The sequence below is a fragment of the Arvicola amphibius genome, chromosome 18 (genome assembly GCF_903992535.2).
Source record: "Arvicola amphibius chromosome 18, mArvAmp1.2, whole genome shotgun sequence".
NCBI classification, from domain to species: Eukaryota; Metazoa; Chordata; class Mammalia; order Rodentia; family Cricetidae; genus Arvicola; species Arvicola amphibius.
This window is the reverse complement of record NC_052064.1, coordinates 2168136-2191785: the sequence shown is the minus strand read 5'-3', so window position 1 is coordinate 2191785 and position 23650 is coordinate 2168136. Positions and strand designations below refer to the sequence as shown.

Here is a 23650-nt window from a genome sequence, read left to right as displayed (position 1 = left end):
TAAGATACTACCTATGGGAATTGGAACAGAGTACATCATAGACATAGAAAAACTAGAATTGTCGTCAACTGCTCATGGTTGTTGAGTATTTGCATGTTCAGGAAAACACAGATTAGCTAGCTCTTGTTAACTGACAGCACTCAGTCCTTCCTCAAATGCATAGATAGCGATATATTAAGGGTTTTGTAGATATATGTATAAATCCTAGGATATAGCATTACATGATTACTTCAAAGATATGACGGTATCAGGAAATCAGAAGTGGGTAGGTCATGCCTTCTCGCTGGTAGGAAAGTCTTGATTTCCAATAGCCAAGCATTATGTTAAGTTCTATTTTTAGAATGCTAATTTTTATTGTAGTGAATCTCACATGCCCTAATAGTTGAACTTATGGCAAACTCTGGAATTCCTTTTAGCATGTATCATCTTCTTTCATTAAATTTATGCAAAACAATCCTATTCCATTTTCACTAATAGATAGTGAGATATATCAAACTAGAAATGATTTTGTATGATTATCAATAATTATTGATTAATTATTAATAGAATTAGTTTTTCAGAAGTTAAAAAACATATCTTCCTGTTAGTAAGACATTTTGTCATGCATAGAATATAAACAAATGGCCAAATTCTTACCTTCTTGGATGAAATTTTCATTGTTGTTATGGGAACATGATTCTAAAAGATTAGAAAATGTATATTAGTTGCTCATATGATCTGAAAAGCAATTTTGAATGTAAAAATTCAAGTTTTGTAAAAAAATATTCAAAAGGCCATATTTTTCTCTTAGTTCATGATATATCTGTAAAGTTCCTTCTTTGAAGCTAAGACTGGACTTGCTGTGTAACAGGTGCCTGAACCCAAAAGAAGGAATGGCTTTACCAGACACTTAACACAACAGGCCTTAAGATGCACTGCCAAGTGAGATAAGTGAGACATTGAGTTGAGGGTTGGATCTGGGTGTGTAGGAGGGGGGTAATGATTGGGGAAACTTCACAACACAGTCTTCAGGAATCATTACTCGGCTCCCGACAAGGGTTGTTTAAAATGTATAAGACTGAACCATGCTATTGAGTTTTCACTGGTAAAACAAAAACATACAGAGATAGAGAGGCCTCTTTTTTGTGAATTCAAAAAATCAGTTATAATAATTATAAAATCAGTTGTTCAAGCATCTAAAATCTTTGGTCTCTGCAAAGGTAATTTTTTTCTGCACTGTAAAGGTATTTTTTTGTACACTGCAAAGATAATTTTTCTGCAAAAGCCACTTGATAACTTTACTTCCTAAATATTCTCAATTAGTTTAAACTTAAATTTATGGTAACCTGATAATGATCCACGAAGACTTAGATGATTTAAGCAGAGGCAAACTCTGAAATTAAATTATTCACAACACTATAGTTCTTTTTCTGTTTTGATTGCACAGATTTGTAAACATTTAAGATGAAATAAAAGGTGACATTACTCATTCTCAGTGGCAACAATTTTTGTTATCCTTGTTTAACATACACATGTACACAGGCGATGGATGTGAGAGTTTAGAGTCACCAAATCCACTAGTGGAGTTGTATCTGAGTTCAGTGTAAGCTTTCAGAAACTAGACACTCAGCAAACATGCCTGCAGGATTAAAGAAAGACGTTACGCTTCTGTGCTGTGTAGTAACTCTGCCTATCATATCAAAAGTTACATTAATATCTCTACAGCATTTCCATAGGATATGTAATTAAGGAACTTTTCCCTACATAAATCCAGTATTTCCTTTCATTACCATTGCAATATATCATGCACACTCAATCACTCTTACCTCACCTCAGAAATGAGACACAAACACATGCCAAAGACAGTCACTGCATTTGCCAAGAGGGTCTTTTGATTCTGCTCTATCAGAAAGCCACACAGGCATCAGTAAGGAAGTTCCAGCACCTTTTAGAACGATGTCTCCTACATGCATTGTGACTGTCTGTGTATTTTCACTGAGAGTTTCCTCCCCTTGATGATAACCACAGAGCACGTCATGTAACAGCCCATACATAGTTCTTACTTGTTCAGAATAATGTGCATGTCTTTACGGCTCTTCCATAACATACATGTTTAGATGTGTGTCAAGCTCACTTCATTAAACATTTCCAGATAACCAGAAAGATACTTCAGTATTAAAAATGAGGTGCTGGCACTATGCAACCTTTTGTCATCTTCAGGAATCACCAACTTGTTCCTAGTTGGTTGTATGAGGAAAAAATAAAAGCATAATGTGTACTACAATTTTAGTTAATACAGTGAAGCCCTCAACTTCTTTACAAAGCCAAAAATGTAAAACATTTACCCGATGGGCGTAATTTTAATGTGCTAGTCACAAAGAACCTAGTGCAAATTAGAATCAAATATTTAAAGTGATAAATTTAATAACACACTGGAAAGTAGCTGGTGTGCCTCTGACTTATATTAGATTCCATTCTTCGTTATATTTTTTAATTTAAAATTTTAATAATGAAATCTAACCGAGTTGTATCTTAAGCAATTAAATGCTTATGAAACCAATAATCTTAGTAACCACAATAATGATATTAATGAGTCAATGCATTCTGAGTCAGGTCAGCTAAGCAAGACAGCTAACCCGACCAGAGCTGGTCTGTCTGCTGCTGGGAGGTCTGAGGTGCCACTGAGTAAAATCGGGGAGTGGCCAGCTCTGAGCTCCAGGAGCCATGGTGTCCTAATTGGCTTCGGTGTAAATAATGTCTACGAAAGGACTGAATGCAGGCCAAGTTTCCATGCAGTTCTTTTGCTGTCTATCCCTTCAGTTTCCAAATGCAGGTAAGGACGCTTGCATAACAGCAGTAGCCCCGCTAAGAAACCAGCAAGGCAGGAAACCGCTTCTGCTGATTCCCAGATACTAGAGGAAATCCTGGCTGAACTCAGTGGCCTCCTCTGCAATCACAGCACGGGGAAACTGAGGTAGGAAGGTCCCAAGCTGGAGACCAGACTGGCAGAGAACTTTGAGGGAGATTCCTGTGTATACTTTTGCTTTTTTCTTATTTTTCTTTTTCTTTCTTTCTTTCTTTCTTTCTTTCTTTCTTTCTTTCTTTCTTTCTTTCTTTCTTTCTTTCTTTCTTTCTCCAGAATTCAAGGAGAACAATATAGTGAAATCTGAAGTAAGGATAGAGAGCTTCAGGTGCCAATCAAGAAGGAACATTGGTTTGATTTAACCAGAGTGGCATTCAAATGGAAAGCAATCAAACAACAGCAGGGTTTTTTTTTTTTTTTTTTATGACTGGTTTGCAAAAATATGAGGAAGCTTATCTGCAATCAGTCATCTGAAGGCATTTGGGTTACAGTAGTTTGTGAAGGGAATGATAAAACCTGCATGTGACAAACTATTCAAGACCTTGGCCATAGAGGCTCATTTATTAAAAATAATGACGACCAAATTTCTTTGAATTGTGATGACAGTTGGAAAAACAAATGTTAGCCTTTTATGTTAAGACAACTTGAAGTATGAGAAAATACTTCACAAAAATATTTGTTCTCTATTTCTCCTTTTATCTGATGCTTTTCTGCTCATAAAAATTATTGCATTTGTTTATTTAATCTTTCATTGGATATTTTTACTGGCTAGAGGAGTAAAGGAATGATGTCATCATGCATGTGTTGTGATGAATAGAAAGAAGGAACGGACAAACCTTAAAGACTCGCAGCTCCTCCAGAATGAGCTCCCCGCTGGCAGAGCTGTTGCTTGGAAGGACTACCACCTTCTGCACAGTGCCCCGATCTGGAAGGGAGAGGGACAAGGAGGTGCTGTCAGAATACTGCCTGAAGGATTCTTAAGACAAGAGCCCAGTCTTCAAATAGATTACATGTTAAGCAATTACTGTTTATAACACATTGAATTTATGTCTAATCCCATATGTTTAAATTGAGAACATATACAACTAAAAATATGGCAATCTCTCATCTTGCCTAGTGTAGAATCAAAGCTGTTCAGGAGGGATATACATTCATGTATATTCAAAAGTATGAGTCAGGTGCCCATACTCACATATGTGCACAATTATAAATGAATCTGTACAAGAATCAGTGAGTCAAGTATATACTCTTGAAATACAATAGAAATTATTAAGTTCAGTCATTAAAAAAATTCCTTATTTCTTCAAGCTAGGATTATGAAATGATACCCCTACTACCATTTTGCTAACATTTAACCTGTATTGATTTCATTATCGGAGGAAGTCTTAGTAGAAATGATCGGCTATCATTATAGCATAAAGTCACTAGTCCTGAACAACAGACATTTGATCTAGGATTTTGAGGTAAAATAGGGTAAAATATCTTACTCCCATTACAATGGACAGTTTAATAGGAAACATTAATGAGAAACATAAATAAACTTTTATTTCAGGAGTGGATACCATTTATAGAATAATCATACTGATATGATTTTACTTATAATTTGGCAGTGTTTCTTTGGATGTTCTAAAAATACAGGGAAAAATTGAAATTACATGGTTCAAAGTAATATAAAGTGAAAATGTTCTTGTATCCTGTAGCCATGCTGAATAATAGCAATATGCATTGCATAACAGAACAGAAAATGGTCTTTAGAGTAAGATAATTTGGACTGTTCTCTAGTTATGTAAATACTTTTATGCATATGATTATTTTGCTTTACCAATTACATGGATATTAGGTTCGAGAAAACTAGTTCAGATTTAACAATAAGATAATGAAAAAAGTTGCTCTTATAATAATTCATAAGCTGCATGATAATATCAAGTTAAAAATACTCTCAGTTGTGACAATGAATTTGTAATTCTCTACCATCAGCAAATAAGATGGCTGATTTTTTAAATTTGTTTGAGAAATGTCCATAAGAAAAGTTAAGTAGAAGTGAACTCTGCAGAATTTTTTAGCTAGGAATCATTTAGGTATTGAGACTATAAATCTTAAACCTTAACACTGGTTGTCAGTCTACAAATAAGAGTGAATTTGACATAAAATACCCTATTCACGTTTACAATTCACATTTTATAAACCTAATCGAAAGAGTCTCAAAAGTTCTTACTTAAAAATCATGGCTTACAAAATGGTACAATGGTTTTTAAGAAGAAAGACAACTCCTAAAAGATGTGAGGAACAGTGGGACCCTGGTGCTCGCTGAACAGTTGCTAGGCTAGGAGGATGCAACACCCGAGAGTGTGATGTCAGAAGTGTTTAAGTGCATTCTGTGACTACAGTTCACTGCTGAAACCAGGTAAAATTAATGAGGGTCCCACAGCCCTGAATACTCCAGATGGAAGTCACAAACTAATTCTGCTTCTCCCCGCAGCTTCATTAACTCAACCCATGTGATGATGTGGGATATTTTGTTCTAAGAGGTAATATAAATAAAAATTTGTAATAAGAAACCTCTTAGAGATGCTACACAAATATGTCATAATGGAAAATGGATGATTGTGGTTAGAGATGTTCCTCACTTTCATATGACAGCACATCAAAATGATCAGTGTAGACAGCTAGAGGAATATCATATAACCAAAATCCCTAATCAGAGAACCTTGAGATTATGACAGTTTAAAGGAAAATGTGTGGTTTTCCTCCCCTACCGCTGCCTCTCATGGGTGTCTGAATGTATGTGTCTATGGCTGTGGGTGTGCATGTATATGTACGCAGATGCTACTTTTGAGTATGTGACTCACTGATCCTACGGGTTTGAAAAAGTCAGGACAGGAATGAGCATATCCAGTCAGACTGATGATGTAATGTTAGAGGTTATAGTCTTATCTAGTGTGTAAGGACTGTTAGCATCCTTGCCTTTATTGGCAGCATCTTCCAAGAGGCTTTGGAGACCAAGCCACAGAATTACTTCAAAGTGTATCTTCATCACAGTGACTCTTAAAGATGTAACGGCTCTGAACTGTTCAGTCAGGTTGCTTGCTTTAGCAGTTCCATAATGCATAACCCTATCAAATTGCCATGCAGTTTAGAAAATATGTGCACAGTATCTGCTGTGCAGTATCAAAGAAAAATGGTTGCATGTTTTCAGATGAATCAAAAGGCTCTTAATTTCTTCTTCTAATGTATAAGTATGCTAGGAGAGCAAAAGTTTTAATGAATCATCAATCTCTTCAAAAAGGTTTCTGGTAAAGGTACTTCATTTACCCATTGATAAAATATAAAAAAACTGTAATATTAGCTAATAAATTATGGTGAGGAACATGTATTTGACTCACTCATAATAAAAAGTAGGATATAAGTTGCCTTTTGCTTTTCTATTTTAGATTTTAGAAAATTTATCTGGTACTGATGAACATGGAAAATATTTTTGCAGTATCTTAGGCTGTATAATTCACTATAAAATAAATTTGGTTTATCTGCCATCCATTTGACCTCATTAACTTGGTAAAAAAAATTATTGAGGGTCTCCACTCAGTCAGACAGAAGAGATAAAAGAAAAATAGAGATAATGCTCAAGTGTTCAGTCTAGAGTTTATGGGTTTTTAAGTCCTGTGTTCACATAAAATGTTAGTCATTGTGAGATGTACATTCCAGAATCATCATGAAGCTCCCCAGTGTTGACATCCACATAAAGCCATCTCTGTCCCATTTCGTTTGAAGAAAGTGTGGTTATCAGATATCTTCCTTTTCGGGTGCTCAGAATAGTTTTCTTTGGCAGGATGCACTAGTATAAATCCTCTCCGTGCTTCTTTAATCTTTGGAGATGTCTCTCGCCTACAATGGAGTTACAAGCAGCCTCCCACTCCTTTTCCTCAGCTTCAGTTGACTTCCATGTCAACAGAGTCAATAGCGACACTTTTGCAGTAGCTGTCGGTTACTACAGCTATGCCGAATCAATTTCCCTTCTCGTGTTAATATCAACAGGCAGCTTTCGGAACCATCTCGTCCGTTCTCTGTCTACATACTAAAGGATGCCTCTGCTCTTCACCCACTACATGCAAGATACCCAATAAGAACATCAAGGAGTGAGCAAATACACAAGTCAGAGCCCTGGGACTCAGTCCCAGCATGAGTCTCTTTCATGGGGTAATAAATTCTTGCACATAGCTGTGCTAGAATCATTTGAGTTACTATACAAGAAACTCCCTTAGAGAGGCAGTAGCCACATAGAAAGCAGAGCGGAAAGATGCCACAATGAAATTCTGCCTCCTAAGTTCCCAAATGAACGTCTTCTGTTGCTTTAATTAGCCGGAGAAAGGTGTATGGTCACTTCTTAGTTGAGTTCTGACTAAGAAATAGGAATATAGAAACCATTTAAAACCCTGTGTGGTCTGGTACATAGGTTTACCACCCCCGCAGATGAAACCTCTTTGCCTCTGTGTAGCTCACCCACTAAACTTGGCCATCATCGAAGTAGCTTTCTCTTAATGAGTTTCTTCATGTATATAAAGATCCCTGAATCAATTAAATCACTGAGGACAGTGGGAGTAACCAAGGCACATCTTAGACGTGATTGCCATGTCATTCTTCACACAAAGGTAACAGCAGAACGATCAACACACCGTGCTGGTTTAATTTCCTTTTATGAAGTATCTAAAGAAGCCCCCCTAAATAAGCATCCTTTCTAATTGTTTATTTTATGCTCTCTAGATGTCTTTGAGAATGTAATGTAAGGGATCACAGCAATAATTAATTGTTCAAGTGCTCTTCTGTCTGTCCCTACCCTGGAGGCCAGCCTGCAGGTGTCACACAGTAGGTGCTGGCTGTCTAAAGCAAGTCCTGAAGCAGAGGTCAGTACTCAGCAGGGCGCTGGAGTCAGCCTTGGTATTTAGCCCCTGGTTACATATTAACTGAAGTCCTCCGGTTTCCCTGGAAACCAGCTGCGCTCGCCTTTGGAATGGAGGAACAAGGCCACGTTAATCAGATCTAGTCCCTCCCCCTCCTAGTGGTTGTTAACTCCTGAAAGAATTCTAGCCAAGCTGGCTTCCTCCTGGTGTCACTGACAGGACCACATAGGCACCTGTGGTTAGGGAGGCAACAAGCTTGATTTAATGCCCTTTTATAGCCTTTTAAAAAGTCTTATTTATTTATTTATTTATTTTAGACAGGGAAACTGGGTTTTATTTTTCACCGTACCCTACAAATTACTCCCACAGTTGTGATTCTGAGAGCGAGGTAATCAATAATCGTTCACATCAAGGAAGAAGGTGCCGTACTCACTTGAGAAGAGACACACAATCCCAAATTGAATACTGATCTCTTCCTGCTTTTTCTCTGTTCAGCTCAGTGACCCAGGGTGTCAAACACGGCAGCCATTGTATGTGACTTTAAGGCAATTGTCGTGTAAGTTCTAGCATTTATTTTTAAAATCAAACATTATAAAACAATAAACAGGTGCATTAAAAGCCCACATTCCCTCATTATATTTTTCAGAGTCAGTTCATCTATAGACAAAACAGAAGGGTAAAACCAAGTAAAAACTGAAAAGTTCAGGCAAGTGGAAGCTTTGTATACTTTGTATAAGGGGGTATGATTAGACTTCCAACCTCAGCAGCTTCAAAAACTGGCTTTAAATCACGTGGCTGCCTCATTCGCAGCCTGGTTAAACATCCACTCCAAGTGGGAGCCACTTTCCTGCTTGATTACCAAACCACTGCTGCTGTATTCTTTTCTTCCTACTTTTATAATTTGAAAATAATACAGAAAAACAAGTATTATTCTCCCACACTCCTGGCAGATGATTGAAGCATCAGCCCCAGTCACAGAGGTCCTGACTGCCACATCCTTGGCCGTAAATAGCATCTTAAGTGTCTCCATTTAAGGGGACACACTTGGGGTGCCAGTACCCATCCAAGCTAACTTCACAGTATTTTTTTTTTGATAATGCAAGAGTGTTTAGGGTGACAGAACTGTGACTGCATCTGGTACAGCTAAATTCAAAAAGATTTTATTGGTGCACGGAGCCTTTCAGAAAGTCATAATACTTCTCTGCATTATAAGAAAAATAAATAAAATAGGATTCCTTGATTTTCAGTTTCATTTGCTAATCGAATTTCATTTTACTTGGCCTTGTAGCATGGCCCTAGCCATGCTCAAATACATAAACTTTCAAACATGTGGCCCTCATATTACCTCAGCCAAAGGCACTTACAGAGTTTTTAAAAAATACACATGTTGTTTCCCATGTTAAATCACAGCAGGAATTTTTAGAAGCACTACACATGTATAAGCTTTAGAGAAAAACATATGCCTGCTCAAATGCATGAGACTCCCAGGTGACGAACAGTATAATTGTCACAAATGTATTTAACTTCTTTGTAGTTGATCTATATCCAACATAAGAGGAACCACCAAATCAATTTTGATATAGGTTCGTGAAATCTTCTTTCCAGTTGTTAAATTAAGCTGAAATAACACATTTGTAATTAATGTATGAAATAACTTATGTACTCTATAATACAAACATCGTGTAAACTTCTATGTAAAATTACAATCAATAAATTTTAGATATATAAAAAAAATCAGACAAACATATGACTTATGAAGTTCTACAAGAATACCCAATCTGCAAAATTACTGTTTTGATGAAAGTTGGAGTGGAAATGGCAATAAGGAAAAAGGGACCTCACACACTTTTGAAAGAAATAAGAGGAAAACCTTTCTGGAGGGCGCTTATGTCCATTGGCCAATGGAATCAAGGCTGCTGGAGAAATTTCCCACAGTGAACAATATGAGATTGGGTAAGCTACTTGAGGACCTCTTTCTGTTTTAGTTAGTTAATTACATACTCAGAATGCACACGTGCCACACGTGAGTTACCTTGCAGAACTCCGTTTTCCTTGTAAGAATCCAATGTGGACCTTCTGACTTGGATACACCTGCCCTTTCCCGCTGACCCATCTTGCCAGACCCAGAAGTGACTCTTTTTTAGATCATGAGGCACAGAAGCCTCATATGCTGACTGACTTTCAGGATCTCCTCACTCTCTGCCTTGGGTCAATTTCCCACAAGAGGTTCTGGGAGTGCAAGTGCAGCGTGGAGGTCACACCCACACTGTGGTGGAAAGCAGATACAGGATTTTGGAGCAGCAGAGCAGGGCTGGGCTGTCTTTTAGCTGGGTGAGATCTGTGTGGGCTGAGATGACTGGGAAGGTGACTCTGAGCTGAATAGCAAGGGGATAGTGGAGGTCCTGCATTTGGTGGGAGGGAAGAAGGGGAGCAGTGTTATTGGAAGCCGAAATGCTAGCCTCACTCCGATTTCATTAACACCTTGATAATTCTAGGTCTCACCAAAAGACTGAGATTTATGTAGGTCGTATTTGAAAGTTAAGACCTTGCTTAGATCTAACCTAAAATAAATCAGTAACCTGGCTTAACAGGGATCAGGAGATAACGTGAAGCTGGTTTTCTGCAAAACTAGGATTGGTTTACATACAGCATCTAAACCCAGCAGCCAAAGAGGAAGACCTACCATGGTCAATGTCAAAGCAATAATATGTTCCCTACAACAATAGTAAGTTCTATTTAGGAGAAGGTAACAGATCCAAGGGAAACAAGGTCATTTCCTAGGTCCAGGGATACTGGCATTGAAGGTGCACACCATATAACTGCCACAACAGATCAGGAATGCAGCCAGTGCTAACAGGAGTGCAGCCCTTACATCCCCTTCCTAAGGAGAACAGTCACAAAAATACCTAGGGAAGATTCAGGAGACCTCTTCAAACCATATCTAAGATGTGCCATACTATCTTCCCCTCTTGTTTTAGGGACCATTAAACCTTGATTAAGGAAACAAACACACAAGCAATAATACTCAGAATCTAGGTGACAGTAAAACATGATATTCACACACACACACACAAACACACCACGAAATAGTCAAATTATGTATTTGCAATATCTGACACTGTAAGATAAGTTTGCATGTGTAACGTAACAACTTGCTTGTGAGTTGAGGATCACACTCTGTTTTTAATATGAGATCGTTTGCTAACTGTATACACAGCCCTAGATTTCAGGCATTGCAATGGTTTTGTCTATTTGAAATATATATCTTGTGGTTGCAAAATAGGTCTTTTAGCTAATTTATTATAAAGTCTGACCTGTATGGATGTGAAGTCATTTATTTTGCTTAGGTTGAAGATTTCTACATAGAAAATAGTACTGTGCACTATCATGAGGTATGGTCAAGAACTCGCAAGGCATCTGATACATGTACATATACATTGATGCTTCCTCTTCAAAATTTTCTGAATTTTAAAGTACAGTCTGAGGGAGTAGGGGTTTTGAACGATCAGTAAGTAGTAGGCAGACAGATCAAGAGAGACACCACAGATAGGTAATAAAGACAGTGCACTTCCAGCTTCCACTTCACACTTCTGATCTGAGAAAAAGGCCTAAAGATCTGGTGGGCTTTGTCTCAAGTAAGTAGGCCTTTTCTGCCAATGTGCCTGTCTGCTAAGCTCAAGACGGGACCAGGGTATGTTTACCTCTGAATTATAACCCTATCGTCTTCCTGTTTTTCTTTAAAGTGAACAACCCTAAGTTAGGGAGAAAAGGCTCAAGTAAAGAACCTTCAGATCCCCAGCCCTTGAGAAGACTCCAGATTTCAGGCTTTGCAGTGTTCCACATGTTTGAAAGGGACTTTCTGTGTGGCTGACTGTCGTTTTCTTTTTTTCTGTGTCTCTCTGTGCTTTCCTGACACTCTCTGTTTCCATCTCTGTCTCTCTTTGCTTTTGCCTGTCTGTCTGTCTGTCTGTCAGTCTCTCTCTCTCTCTCTCTCTCTCTCTCTGTCTGTCTCTCTCTGCTTCCTCTCTTCCTCTCTCTCTCTCTCTCTCTCTCTCTGTCTGTCTCTCTCTGCTTCCTCTCTTCCTCTCTTCCTCTCTCTCTCTCTCTCTCTCTCTCTCTCTCTCTCTCTCTGCTTCCTCTCTCCCTCTCTCTCTCTCTCTCTCTCTCTCTCTCTCTCTCTCTCTCTCTCTCCCTGTGTGTGTGTTTCCATATCCCTCAGAAAAGCATTTCTTTAGTAGCTGATTTTGTCTGCTGTGTCTGATACTTCCCCTGAGATTTTCCCAGCCTTGTAATTCTTCAACTGGCAGAATACAAAAGCCAGATTGAAATGCCCAGATATTAACAACATGGTTTGAAAGAAGGAATAGTAAACTACAATTTATTTTTCTTCTTTTATAAACATGTTTTTACAATAAACATTTGCAACTTAAACAAAACAAACAAAAGCATTCAAGAGGCTGATTCAAGTAAAACTATAGAGTGAAATCATGTCATGTTTTAAAATAAGCAGTTTGTAAATCCCCAGAAGAAGAGTGGCTTAAAGTACCCTGCTAATTAAGGACACCACAGTTGTGTTTCCCCAGCAGCAGTTGTTAGAAGGGACGCTGCCCACAACTGCGTCCTGGGATGAGAGCAGCTATGCCCTGTAACGACTATTTGCAGAGAGCATTTGGTGGTGAGAGAGCCGCTTGCCCAGGTGTACACCGGGAGCAGCTGCTTCGTAGATCATGCCCCTGCCCACACAATCCAAAATTGGGGCCTGTAAGATTTCCTTTGTCTATAAAATATGGATATTGCGTTTTCCCTTCACACCTGCCAGCCTGCTCAAGATCAAAGGAGACAAGCTGTGTGAACCTTCGCTGTAAAGCTTAGAGACACTGTGTAACTGAGCGTATTGTCTTTGGCCACTTCTTATTGGTTTCCGCGTGTTCCAGCAGCACCCAAACTTGTTATAAACCAGTGCTTTGCTCTGTAATTTCCAAAAGGCCACCAGCAGCTCCAGCTGGGATCTCTCACTGAAGTTATTTTCCCTTTTATCTTCCTCTCCTCTCCTCTCCTTCTTTTCTTTGTTCTCTTCTCTTCCCCTCTCTTGCCCTTCCTTTGATTTTCGTGTCTCTGCCCTTGATGTCTCCTCCTTTTGCCTGGTGGTGACGATCTATAACTCTAGCTTGGGGGTGAGGTGGGACAGATGGATCCTCAAAATTCCTGGGCCCAGCATTCTAGTCATCTAGGGATTCTTGAGTTCAGTGAGAGACTCTATCTCAAATAAAATGATGGAAGTGTGATAAAGCACAATACCTGACATCTATGTCTGCTGCACACACAAACACACACATCTACTTTACACACATATGTACACATTTAAAAAGAAACAAAAAACAGCTTCACATTTCAAACAAATATAGTTTCCAAGGGAAATGCGGGTAAGTGATGTAAGGCTTGTTAGCTCCTATTTAGGAAGTCACAACAAATTTCAAACAGAGAACTATGTTCAGCCTTTCTAAGTCTACATCATTCCTATATCACTTCTGTGTCACTTCTGTGTTAATCCTAGATCAAATATTCCTATACTACTCCTAGATCATTCCTGTATTAATCCCAGGTCACTCCTGTATTAATCCTCCAATACTCTGCTATCACTCTTCTAATAATCCTAGAGTACTCCAGTATTAATCACACAATATTCCTATATTACTTCTGTATCAATCCTAGGGTACTCTTATATTAATCCTGTATTAATCCTGGAGTACTTTTATATTGATCCTATAAGACCCCTAGATTACTCAGGGAAGAACTACACCTCCAAAATTAATGAATTGTCCAATCACCAATGAGCCTCTTCTCCAGCACCATTTTGATCATATGGTACTCTTCTACATTAGCTTTGAAGTTCAAATCATTTCTACAAAGTGACATGGAACGTCCTTGTTTCTCCATTCCCAGATAAGGAAGCTCCTTCCCTTGTAGCCATATCCAGCTCCACTATTAACTCACCCTTGTTGGCCATCCCCTTTCTTCTGATGACATCTATACAAATGGAACGGTTATTCTTTCCTCGATGCCACTAGTACACAGGAAAGTAGCCTAATGTGGAAAACAGCAAGTAACCAGGGCATTCAAATAAAATGATCTTGTCCACTGGTTTTTCCTGACCATTCCATCTTTCTCAAGGTCACCATAAGGTTACTTCTGCGCTATTTTCAAGATCATTCCTCACTCATATTAGAAAACGCTTCTTCATTTTCTTCCTCATTCCAGGAATTCTCGGAGTTAAATCCTTATCATTATAATTCCCTAGATTGGCCTCAGCACTGTCAGGGATTCATCTAGCACACACTCGGCTAATGAGGCTCCTCTCTCTATCTCTAGCACAGCACTCTATGCTAAAGTACATCTGTAGTGACACCCTCTTTGGCTTATCCATCTGGAGAGGCCACCAAAACTTCAGTCCATTATGAGACAGACTTTGGCTTTATTTCAATGCTGAAAGTACACTGCAATTGTAAATCAGCCATTCAGTTCATCAGATTCTTAGGTTTTACACTTTTAAAAGGGGAGGAGACTTTCATTTTGTTAGTTCTGTGTTATTTTAATGAAATGCTGAAATTTATTTAATAAATATAATAAAAATTAAGTATATGTTATATTGTAAATTAAATTACCTATTTGTATTTTTGATGAAAACTGCCACTGCTTTTCATAACAGATGCATGATAGATGAAACAAAAGACAAATTTTCCAATATTTATGCTAACATATATAAATCACATATTCAATAATATATATATACATATATATATTATGACAACAATGAATTTCTTATAATCTCATCTCTTCCTATGCATAATTATAATCTAAGTAATCCCTTTGAATCTCCACCTTCCAACTCCTGTTTCATATGGACATCACTTCCTGCCTTTGAAACACAAAGGCTATCTCTCCTTTGGGCCGTTTTAGTGTATTTAGAAGGTATTATATGATACCTTCTCCATTAGTATAAAAGGGCAGATAGATGAAAAGCCTGCGTGGGCCCTGGCCACTGCCACCTGAGTTGATGTTCACATGGGGAAAGAGACAAACAAGCTCCCGAATCTCTCCTCTGGCCTCCACACATATGCCATGTCATGAAAGCCCGTGTATACATGCAAGCATGCCTTCAAGATGAACGTGAACAAAAATACTTTGAAATGCAGATAAATGTGGCTGCCATATTCTAAGTTAACTCTCTATAGGGCACAGGCTTGTTCCCTTCATCATGGAGCATGTGACTTGCTTGTAGGCAATAGCAAAATGCAAGCTGATAGGATCTCAGTGTCATTGCTATGCTGTATTACATGATACCCAGGCTTAAGAGATTGAGAAAGTGACTCTGCCAACCTTAAAATAGTAAACTAAGTGTTGTGATTACAAGACATTGTTATGGTTTCTTACTGCACTGTATCTTGGCAACTAAGAAAGAAGCTTAGTCTGATATGCAATATTATCTTTATGCATTAGTCAGTGTTGACTTTCCTTTCAGAGTCCAAAAACAGAAAACTTGATTAATAATTGTTTTTAAGTTCTTTATATTTATCAATTAAGCTAGAATTCAAAAGCTGCTTAAATTTATTTTTAATTGTTACATAAACAACTACCAGCAATTTTAGTGTTTTTGAATAACACACGTTGTTCCTCTTAACTTTGTGGGGACTAGAAATTAAACATAGGTCTCAGGATGCCAAAATCAGTATTTTGAGCTTCCCAATCTGTATGTTCTATGGAAAACTGCTTCTCTGTGGTTTAAAAACTTAGCCACTTATCTTCCTCCACATATGATTGTTTTCTTCCATCTTCAGGGTCACCGCGGTGATTCTGGCATTGCTTCCACCGTCTCCCATCTTCCTAACTACAGCAAGGACAAACTGCTTTGGGGCTTTTTAAAGAGCTACACGTTTGTGTTGAGCACATCCACACAGTTCAGAAAAGTGCCCCCTTCTCAAGGTCACAAGCATTAAACACACCTGGGAGAGCCTTTTGCTAACTAAGTACTGTATCTCTAGGATCTGGAACTGTGAGAAAGTCATTTGGATGCTCAATATTTTCCTACTACATCAGTGGAAAAGTAAACCAAGCATACACTTAAAGAGTTTTAACCCCATGTCTTGCCTCAGAAGCTCTGCCTTTAACTTTTCTATCCTAATTTCTACCTCATTCCACACTCTGAATAAAACACTTTCTCTAATTTTCTAAAATTTAAACTCTTCCCTGTGCAGCCACTTTCTTTCTCAGAGCAAGTTTCCAGACAAACAACCACCACATCAGACAGCTACAGGCCCAGCCTGGTGAGCAGGAGGCTGTGCGTTCTTCTAGGACAAGGGTTGCAAGGGCCAGCCCCAGGAAGCTGGCAGCACTGCAAGAACAAAACCCTAGCAGGAGATTTATGCCCCACAATTAGACAACAGACTTGATAATTCAACATCTGAGGCACTGAAAACATCCTTACAGTCCTATGAGAAGAGAGCTAAGCAAAGACAACACAGTGATGGGGTTTGACTATAGCTGTCCTCAAACAAGTAAGAAAAATGCCAGTGACTAAGAAGAAAATGAGCCAATCTTATGGAGCAATCACCCTGTCTCTTGTGCTGTGGGATAATGCTGTCTATCTTGTAAAGATAAAGTCCTTTAAAAAGAATCAGAGTACCCAGGTGTGGTGGTGCACACCTTTAATCCCTGCACTTGGGAGGCAGAGGCAGAGGCAGGCAGATTTTTGTGAATTTGAGGTCAACCTGGCCAATGGAATGAGATACAGAACTGCCAAAGATATATAAAGAAACCTTGTCTCAAAAATTTAAATATTAAAAATAAAAGAAACAGTATCAGAAAAAGCCACATAAGGATTGAAAATACACAGAGAATCTGGACACTCTGCCATTGTATTGTCTTTGAATTGTTTGACTGCTGAGGAAGGAGCAACAGCTGCTAAAAGACATTTGATTATAAATGTTGCTGGATTAATCCAACCTATGTAGTTTGAAAATGCCTTGACTTCAAAATTTAAGTCAAAAGATATGTTATGTTTAAGACGAGGTTTTACTTTTGTTTCTATAGGAAATGAGAGGCTATAGATTCATTTTTGATCAAGCACGATCCCCTGAAAAATCTCCCATAGGAGTGGATGGCCCAGATTATCCAACGTTTCAGAACACCTCTGTAGCAGTTTCCTCTGAATTCCATATCCAGAACAGCTCGAGGCTGCTGGCTGAGGTGACCAAGCCTCACAGAATACTCCAGTCAGGACTTGACCATAATTTTAAATTTTCTTTGGGCTCCTATAATATTACCAGTGCCCCAATCAGCAGGAAGCAGCCTAGAAAACTACAGCCACATTCCCAAAAAATGAATTATGGATGTTTTCTTTGTTTGGAGTGTTGGTTATAACTTATTATGGACAATAGTCAGGACAAAGGAGATTTGATTCAGAGTTCTTGTTTTGAAAAGGAAAAAAAGGGAAATGCTTTAGAATGATACTCTAATACACTGTAAAGATTTGTCACTCTTATTAGTTTAATAAAACACTGATTGGCCAGTAGCCACGCATGAAGTATAGGTGGGGCAACCAGCCTAGGAGAAATCTGGAAAGAGGAAAGGTAGAATCAGTCACAAACCAGATGCAAAGGAAATAAAGTGAGAATGCCTTACTGAGAAAAGGTATCAAGCCATGTAGTTAAATATAGACAAGAATTATGGGTGCATTTAAATCATAAGAGCTAGTTAGTAATAAACTTCAGCAATAGACCAAACAGTTTATAATTAATATAAGTCTCCATGTGTTGATTAGGACTGAATAGCTGTGGGACTAGGTGGAAGAGAAACTTCTGTCTACACACTTGCTGGGAGCACTATACACTTGCATATCCAGAAACCCTTCAATATATCAATCCACTGTACGAAATCTATTTGAATTAAACAAGGATAAGTATATCAGGTTTCCTATGTGCTTTGTTAAAAGTGTCAGACATTTTGGATACAGATATAACCCCAATTCTTAAAAAATAGTAAAACCTGTAAAAGTGGGATGTTCTTAAAAGTCAGGTTAAATCATTCCAAAAACTCAGGTTAAGCCATACTTTCTTGTGTAACAATCCCCTGTCACAAAAAAGTGTGTACTTCTATGTCAAAATGGAATATAACTGGCAATGTGGTACCAAACTTGCAGGTTAAATTTTAGAACAATTAATCTTCACACAAAAATTCAGTCCACTTCATCGGAAAGTTTATCTTTGTCTTCTCTGTCACCTTGTTAGGGATGTCTGGCTCACATTTAGGACTTGGTGACAATGTTTAGATGAGGTTAAGTGTGTGACAATGCCAAAGCCAGTGTCCTGTCAACTCATCAGCAACACCGGTTTGAAATGTGTGGATAAAACATGTTGTTCAAAGTCTAACGAGAGGATGAAAATAACATGAACTTCAGTAAAAGAAAAATATAAGTAGACTATGCTAAATAAGGTAAGGATTTGAATATAAATGTTTAGACTGTGAAATTAGCAGGTATTTGCATTCTGAATCTGTCATAGTCAATATGGGAATGACTTTACATGAGCCACAATTACATCTGAACCAATGCTGGATGATACATGAAACCCATTCTCTCATTGACAGAAATACTTTCTATAGAGCAGCTACTCCAAGTGATGTATTAGTCCAGGAACTGGGTTTTCAATATTAAATACATCAGATAAATCTCCTAAACTCATCAGGACCAATCTTCCTGATGTTTTGGTGATGAGTTGAGCCTTTTGTAGCTGTGACATCTCCCCAGCCCTATGGAGACATCTCCCCAGCCCTATGAAGACATCTTCCTGCCCTATGGAGACATCTCTCTAGCCATATGGGGCCTGCCTACATTCTTTGTTTGTTTGTTTTATTCTTCTCTTGTAACTTACATCCTGACCTCAGTTTCCTCCCCCTGCAGTCTTCCTAGTTCCTTACCCTTCCCTCCTCACCTCTCTCCCAGATCCACTCTTCCTCTGTTTCCCTTCAGAAAATAGCATTCCTCCCAGGGATATTAACGAAACACAATACAATAAGTTGCGAAAAGACTTGACCCTAAAATCAAGGTTGGAAGAGGCAACCCAGTAGGAGGAAAAGAGTCCCAAGAGCAGGCAAATGAGGCAGAAACAGTGCCACTCCCAATGTTAGAAATTTCACAAGAAAACCATGCTAAACAACCACAACGTGTATACAGAGGACATAGCGAAGACCCATATAGGCTCCCTGATTGTGCCTTCAGTCTCTATGAGCTCCCCAGCTTAGTTAATTCTACTGGCTGTGCACATGTGGTGTCCTTAACCCCTACAAAAAAAAAGTTCCTACAGTCTTTTTCTCCCCGTCCTCTTCTGGATTCTCCAGCCCTGCCTAATGCTGGTATGGGTCTCTGTATCTGCTTCCATCAGTTGCTGGGTGAAGCTTCCCTAATGAAGATTATGCCAGGCTCTGGTCTATGAGCATAGTAGAATTATCATTAGGAATCATTTCATTGACTTTTTCCATCAGTTGCTGGGTGAAGCCTCCCTAATGAAGATTATGCCAGGCTCTGGTCTATGAGTGTAGTAGAATTATCATTAAGGAATCATTTCATTGACTTTTTATTTCTGTTTTGTTTTTAGCCAGTTATGTTCTACCCTAAATATCCAGTCTCCAGTTCTTGGACATCCAAGCAGTGTCAGGGGCAGGCTCCCTCTCATGGTATGGGCCTCAAATTGAACTAGTCATTGATTGTCTATCCCCCAGAATACTACATGTTCTGTGAGACCACTACCCCAGCACATCTTGCTGGCAAGATGAATTGAAGGTCAAAGGTTCTTTGACTGAGTTGGTGTCCCAGTCCCACCTTTGGAAGCCTTGCCTACTTACAGAAGATGGCCCATTCAGGAAGCCTATATTCTTATAATTACTCATGGAATTAGTCAGAAAATATATATGAAGGTTAGATAAAATTGTTCATGTACCCAGCAAAAGCAAATATCATCGTAATAAGAAAATATTTCAGAAATATTAGTATTTATCTACTTACTGAAATACAATGATAAGCAATGATATTTTAGGAACTCCAAATAATAATTATATGAGATTCCTGCCTTTCAAAAATCACATTTCCAAGGAATGGCTTATAAGTAGATATTCTGCTGTTTGAAATAATTATTTTCAGAGATTAAAACTATATTTTGACTTTAGTAAATTCCACGGTATAATTTATTTTATATTTTTTTTAAAAAATAATTTGTGTGTGTATGTGTGTGTATGTGCATGTATGTAGGCCTGCATGTGTATGATTGAGTGCTTGCATGTATGTCCTGGTTCCTATGTGGAGGTAAATCAATAAATGAAACCACCTTCATTTAGACATTCTCTCTTGTGCTAGGTATGCTGGGCTAGCTAATCTACAGACTTGCAAAGAGTGCCCTGTTTCCATTTCCTACCTCCCCATGGGGGTGCTGGGATGATAAATGCATATGCTACTGTCTCTGGTTTTTAAGTGGGTTCTGCAGATTTACACTCATGGTTGTTGGGTTTACATAGCAATAGGCTCCTCGTCTTACTAGGCGCAGTTCATGTGGGAGCATGTGTCCTTGAAGAGAGGGTCATTGAGACTATCCTCTCCCTTTTTTATTTCCTTACACCACTCCCTTCTTTGCTGCCCTTTACATGGTAAAGCATTCATGACAACATGAATTATCATTTTCTTCCCCTCGATTCAGCCATGGTTCCACTGTGTCCCATCAGCATTGACTGCTGTGTATAGCCCCACGGAACTGGAACTGATGATAAACTCTCAGAATTTTTCAGATTCTGTCCTGGCAGGAAGTGACCTACAGTGCCATAAAACCCCAGTGATTTTAGAGAGATTCGTTCTCCATTGCTAAATGGGAGAGAAATGTGTACATCATTCTTAGAGGATTTTCACGCGTAGTTCTCAAATGATGGTAGTCTTTCCCCAAATCAAACACATTTCTGCAGCTATCAAATTTTATATGAGTATTTTAGAGAGTTCTTTAAAAACTCAGAATTCCTGGCACAGCAGCTCATTCAGGGTGCCATTTCAAGAGCAGCAACTGCCAACACCTCTCATTATGAAGAAAACAGTTATTCTCTAGTGTTGCCAGACAGGCCTTCTCAGGCTCTGCTCACACATGTGGCCCATACTTCAAAATTCCAGAGACTGGGAAGACTTCCTGGAGTCAATATTCCAACTCAGTACTCGTCCAGTGAAATGGGAGCTAATAAGAAGCATGAAATGGAATATTCCATATTAGCATTGCGGTGGGGGACCACTCACAATGATCCTGCCTTCAGAAACCACAATGCTGGTAAATCATCCTAAATCTTTAACACCCATTCACAAGAACACTTACCCTTTCGTCAAAAGTCACATCATTCTGATTCATGAGTAGTGCTAAAAGGGGGAACTTGACAGAAAGTGTCTGAACCTTACCCAGACACTAAAATATTTTCATAGCTCCAGAAGCAAAGGGGAAACAGGGTAAAATCTCCTGACCGTGTAATAGAGTCTGCTCTGGGCCTGTGGCTGGGATAACAGCAGTAGGTGGCAATTTAAAAGAGAAACGCTAATCCCATGATAGCTTTCACCTCCATGTTCAAGCCTTCTCAAAGAATAAGAAAAAAATGAATATTAATGATTAAAACAAATAGTTTATTTTATGCACACATACAAACTTAGATTTTAAAGGGGTAATAGCAGTCATTATATGAAAATAAGTAGACTAAGCTTAACTTTTAACAAAAGAGCATGTAATATATAAAAGAACTTCTATTTGTGGAAACATGAATACCTATAGAGCCTCCACAGACTATAAAATAGTTTCCTTAACTTAATGAAACTTCTATATTTATCAACCCAAATAAGCAGAGTAATCTTTTTTTGTAAAAAAAAAAAAAAAAAAAAAAAAAAAAAAAAAAAAAAAAAAAAAAAAAAAAAAAAATCAAGGAATCTATGTAGGCTTTGCTGACTGAAGCTCTAACTGTCTTCTTGTCCGACCTTCTTTATTCTCTCCTCATAACCACATGCATTTCTCATCTCTGCCTTTTACTTACTTATTTTGCTTGGAACTTCATTGCACATAAAGGAAACTTAATCTTAGCTTTTGTAATATGAGCTGTGGGTTTTAGCCTTTAACTATTAAGCCTCCTCTTTGGTCTGATAATTTACTTGGTTGTCTGGCGATAAAGTTGGAAGGTGAGATCATCAGCATTTAAGACTCAATAAGTTCTATAATGATAATGAGTTGTTGGAATAGATATCAAGCTTTGAGTCCACATAGACAATGAGAGGTTCTGTGAGCTACACTGTCATTTGCACTGCTCACACTGGTGACATGTCTATAATTACATAATATCCATTGAATTCTGTCACATCAGTTTTCTCTATGGAAACATTCTTGACAACTTGTGCTTTCACTGAATTCCCTTGAAGGTCTGAAGACAGCAGAGAAGAAGGGAAGCCATGAAAACAGCTTTCTTTATTGTCTCCATAAGTGGTGTGTCAAGATTCATCCATGAAAATGGAAATTCTCACCTGCACTTACAAAATAAGAAAAAAAAATCTAAAAAAAATGATATCCTCCCACTTACAAACAGAATTAGTTGTGTATAGGACAACGGTGCATGATTCTCCCAAAAAGTCAAATGTCTTTCTGATAACGATATATATAAAATATTTTTCTCAAAGAAATTTCACTTTATATCATTGTACTACTCATCTAAGTTTCATGAATGTTGAAACATTTGTCCAACAAGGACAGTGCAGTCTAGTGAGATAGTATGGGCATGGATGAGTGATTAAGTTGGTGACAGTCCTTCCAGAAAGATGCTGTGGAGAGGCCTTGCCACAACGTGCACTCTCCTGCTTGGACACAATCCTCAAGACACTCATGCGGTTTCACAAGCGATCATTAGTGAAACCTCCACTACAATTAAAAGCCCATGCCCAAAGACAGCTTGTGAAATGACACACATGTGTAAATACACATATAAAAAATCCGTGTCAAGGTGCCAGAGCTTATGTGGGAAGAAAACCCAAAGCATCTTTGTTGCACTATGCTTTTTGCTGTCTTCTACTTAAGTAGAAATTGCTGAACATTTCTAAAAGACTTGAAAATTCCACCCATGAAATCTACATATGTTATAAAGATTTTCAAAAGAAAGCAAGTTCGTGGTGACACCAAGGTCCATCTTCTAAAAAGGCTTCAAAGGAAGCAAACAGAAAATAATCATCTATCTAAGGAGACATTGAGAGAGGTGGGACTCTAAACTGCCACTTTCTGTCAAGAAATACAGGACTTTTTTTTCTTTTCAACGAAACTCTACCTTGATGTCTGTTGGTCTAAATACAGTTCTTTGTACTAATTTAGGAGTCATCTATGAGAACATATGTATACGCAAATGAAAATTGTCTTTTGGGCTTGCATGAATTCATTTTATTGCCTGGGTAACAGTGGACATATTCACGCTTTCATGTTCAGCCTGACAAATATTTATTGGACTAGCAAAACCCTGTAATATGCCTATTGAGAAATTATAGACTTCAAAGGGATCAAAGGATGAGAAAAATGTACCATGGTGAATACAATATGGGGAAGTGTAGTATTAGTTAGAAAGTCTTGGAAGAGTATAAATGGAGTTTGCACAACAGTGTTTGAAATGCTAATTTAACTACTGAATTGCCAAAGACTTTTAATGACACATTTTAAAAATGTGTTTGCATGCGAAACAATTTAAAGCAAAGTGAATAAACAAGGTGATCAAAAGAATAGGAGGACATGAAAAAATGCAGATACACCAATATACAAGAAGAATGAGGACAAGAACTGTATGCCACATGGCTGACCCAACAGACAAAGAGAGGTTCTGAAAC

At 38.2% G+C, this 23650-nt stretch overlaps 1 protein-coding gene across 1 annotated transcript in view; it reads right to left on the bottom strand.

The window, feature by feature from the left end:
• Sema3c (semaphorin 3C) overlaps nt 1–23650 on the bottom strand; it is a 75047-nt gene that overhangs the window by 15139 nt on the left and 36258 nt on the right. The window contains exons 11-12 of the mRNA XM_038315381.1: nt 3679–3767; nt 637–678 (exon numbers count right to left, since the gene is read on the bottom strand). Of these exons, the coding sequence (XP_038171309.1) occupies nt 637–678; nt 3679–3767 (131 nt within the window). The remainder of the gene's footprint in view (nt 1–636; nt 679–3678; nt 3768–23650) is intronic.